We start from the raw sequence: 3,528 nt of genomic DNA on the forward strand, positions 1-3,528 counted from the left end.
GTCCTCTTTTGGAAGGCCAAACAAAGTAGTTTCGCTTTCACAACGAAGCACACAGCGTCTTCACGACATGGCTGCAGTGTCAACAATACTACAGCGAGAATAAAAGTTATGCTTTCTTTCTTTGCGTGAACATTTGGGCGGCGTTTTGCAAATCTTCCCACATCGTGACGTAGACATGTGGGGGCGTGTTAGAACGAGTCGTTTTAGGAAGGCGTGGTTGACTCTTTTATAAAGAATATCTCTTTGGATTTGAGACTTTAGTCTTTGCAACTTTATAGATCTTCTTTATGCACCAAGAGCTTGTAACACTCCAAAGAGAAAGGAAAAAGTTAAATCGCATCATATGACCCCTTTAAAAAACAGATATCTAGTCCTGGATGCTGACTTGTCAACACACAATACAGCAACAGCTGTTTTTGTTGGAAATTGTTGGTCATATTGAGTCCGAAATTAAAATATAATATTATTTAAATATATAAATAAATAAATATCTGTTGTATAAAAAAATCACACTTACAATATCAGAAAGGTTGTGATTAAATAATTACTACTTAAATATAGAACATATTTTGTATGGTACACTGATTCTATCATTCTTCCACCATGTTAACAAATATTACTTACTGTAAGTGAAAGCATACAGGTTTTGTCTTTCTTACTCCATTGTCCTCTTCTTCTGTAGGTGAGGATGAAGAGGCCTGTGTTGAAAGAGACAGCGGTTGAGATTGTGCGCTCGGGACATATTCATGAGCCAGGACATCAACATACTAGGAGTGGTCAATTCAGATCAGATCAGCTTTACGTTTCCTTATCTATACTACATTAACTACAACTTTTCACTGTTTTCATAAATATTTCTGAAAATACTTTTGAAAAATACACTACCATTCAACTGAATGAAGAACTTATTCTCACCAAGGCTGCATTTATATCATCAAAACTATTTCAGGGAGTGCAATAGTGTGGTTGGTAACATTTATACTCTAACAGTCACAATTAAAACGACGAAAATACATTGCCATGTGGTCATTACTCCTATTGCTTACGCTTTTTTTTTAACTTATTTCTCTGTCTGTGTCAGGTGGACCCTGAGCCGTACTGGGACATCTGTACTCATGACACATGCTCGTGTCTGTCTGTGGGTGATTGTGCATGTTTCTGTAACACTATTGCTGCCTATGCTCACGAGTGCGCTCAGAAGGGACTGGTGGTGAACTGGAGGTCCAACGACTTGTGCCGTAAGTTTCACTACTCATTTACTCACCCACATGTCGTTTCATGTACATGAATGTTCATATTCTTTTAAACAATAAAAGTGGATGGTTATAAAAGCTCTCAAGCACCAAAAAGGACAAAAAACGGTAAAAGTACCCTAAAAGTAGTTAAAATCAATCATTCACATTGTTCCAAGTCTTTTAAACTGTTAAATAGTTGTGTTGTGAAAATATGATTTTTATTAATAGCAAATTAAAGGGCAAATTAATTTGAGCATTTCAAGCTTTTGTGAGATCTAAGAGTTAATAAAAAATTTTTAGAGTAAAAAATATTTTTTGAATCAAAATTGCTAAACAATTATTTATGGATCATTTTTATTTTTTCGAGCATGTCCTCCAAAGTGGGTTTTTGTCAGATTTAGCTAGTTAACTGTAATATATATATATTTTAGAGTTAAAAAAATTATTTTTGAAACAAACTTAATGAACGAAAAATTATTTCTGAATAATTTTTACCTTTTTTTTTTTTTGTGTGTGTGTGTGTGAATGTAAAAATGAAGTTTTATGGAAATAAAAATATATAGAACTCTGTTGCTAATGGTATAGGCCTATAATACAATATAATAAATTACAAAATTATTAAATAAAAAACTAAAAAACTTTTAAAATAATTAAATACAATTATATAAATACATAAAACTTCAGTAAACCTGTAACTGTAAACTGTATAGGCCTAAATGCAATGACAAATATCTAATGTTGGCTAATTTCTGAGCCTGGTGAGAACACATTTTTATTGATGGTTAAACTAGCCCTTTAATCCCAAGGGGCAAAATAATGCTATGTACTGTAAGTCATATTGTAGAACAGTGTGTTGTAACTGACTGTTTACTTGCAGCACTGAGCTGTGAGGAGTTGAATAAGGACGCAGGGGTGGAGTGTGAATGGAGATATAACGCCTGTGGAAGCGCTTGCCCTCCCACCTGCCAGCACCCTGAGCCACTGAGCTGTCCCATCACATGTGTGGAGGGATGCCATGCTGTCTGCCCACCAGGTAGCGCCAATTCACACATACTCGCAAGTAAGTTGACTTCATAGACTTCCAGTTCACTTTCATTCACACATTCTGTCTGCTTCTGTCCCTCAGGGCAAGTTTTAGATGAGGTGCTGAGGAAATGTGTGGAAGCGTCACAGTGTCAGGTGTGCATGCATGACGGAGAGAGAATCTCCCATGGAAAACAGTTCATCCTTAACCATGACGATCCTCATCTCTGCCAGATATGGTACGCCATGCACTGTTTATAATCTCAATCACTCATTATTGTATGCACTGTGTGGGAGAATCTCACAAAGAAAAGTTTTAATCCCAAAATTGAATTGAAAAAATGTAAATATTAAATAAGACAATTTTTGTTGTTGCTAGGACCATTAAACTGTTTTGCATTTTCACATTATTTTCATGATTTCACCACAAATTTTCATTACTGTAAAGCAAAAATATAATTCAATATCATTCTCTGGAATGATGAGTTATGAATCATGATGTTTAAATATTTTATGTAAATGACATTATTTATTTATTATATAATAGTATATATATTTATATACTATTATAATGTTTATTAGTATTTATTTATATTTTAGTTTATTAATTTTTATATTATATTTTCAGTTTAAGCTTTAGTAATTTTATTATGTGCTTTTGTCATTTGTATTACTTTTTTAAACATTTCTATTTAGTTTAGTTTAGTTTTGGTTTTAATCATTTCGGTACTTCAACTTAAGTTCATTTTATTTCAGTTAGTTGCCAAGGCAACATTTCTTTTTCAGTTTTAGCTTTAGTAATTTTATTATGTGTTTTTGTGATTTGTATTTGTTTTTATTTTTAAATTATTATTTAGCTTTATTTTTTATTTAATAATTAAATTTGATGCTCTTTCTGAAGACACAAATTATATTAATAATACACAATATTATTTAAATATTTTATTAATATTTATTTTATTTATTTTATGTGTGTTCCATTTTTAATATATAGTATTTTCCACATTAAATTAATGAGAATTGTGGCTAATTGTCATGAAAATAATTGTAAACATTAATTTTATAATATATAATTTTTTTAATCTATTTAAGTGTATAATATTGTCATGTTTGTTATGTTTTCAGTCACTGTGAGAGCACCACGTTGACGTGCGGCCCATGTCCTGTAACTGGTTTCGCCTCCACACTAACACCAACCACCGTCAGCAACACCCCGACGCCGCTCCCGTTTTCCACCCCGGTGCCTGCCGATGCCTGCGACGGAGCGATG

At 32.9% G+C, this 3,528-nt stretch overlaps 1 protein-coding gene across 1 annotated transcript in view; it reads left to right on the top strand.

The window, feature by feature from the left end:
- Positions 1–3,528, top strand: part of LOC107736173 (von Willebrand factor) — a 46,893-nt gene that overhangs the window by 10,460 nt on the left and 32,905 nt on the right. The window contains exons 18-21 of the mRNA XM_016547658.1: positions 950–965; positions 1,082–1,238; positions 2,113–2,268; positions 2,362–2,497. Coding sequence (XP_016403144.1) covers positions 950–965; positions 1,082–1,238; positions 2,113–2,268; positions 2,362–2,497 — 465 coding nt within the window. The remainder of the gene's footprint in view (positions 1–949; positions 966–1,081; positions 1,239–2,112; positions 2,269–2,361; positions 2,498–3,528) is intronic.

The sequence above is a fragment of the Sinocyclocheilus rhinocerous genome, unplaced genomic scaffold, assembly GCF_001515625.1.
Source record: "Sinocyclocheilus rhinocerous isolate Xijiao unplaced genomic scaffold, SAMN03320098_v1.1 scaffold942, whole genome shotgun sequence".
In the NCBI taxonomy this organism is placed as follows: domain Eukaryota; kingdom Metazoa; phylum Chordata; class Actinopteri; order Cypriniformes; family Cyprinidae; genus Sinocyclocheilus; species Sinocyclocheilus rhinocerous.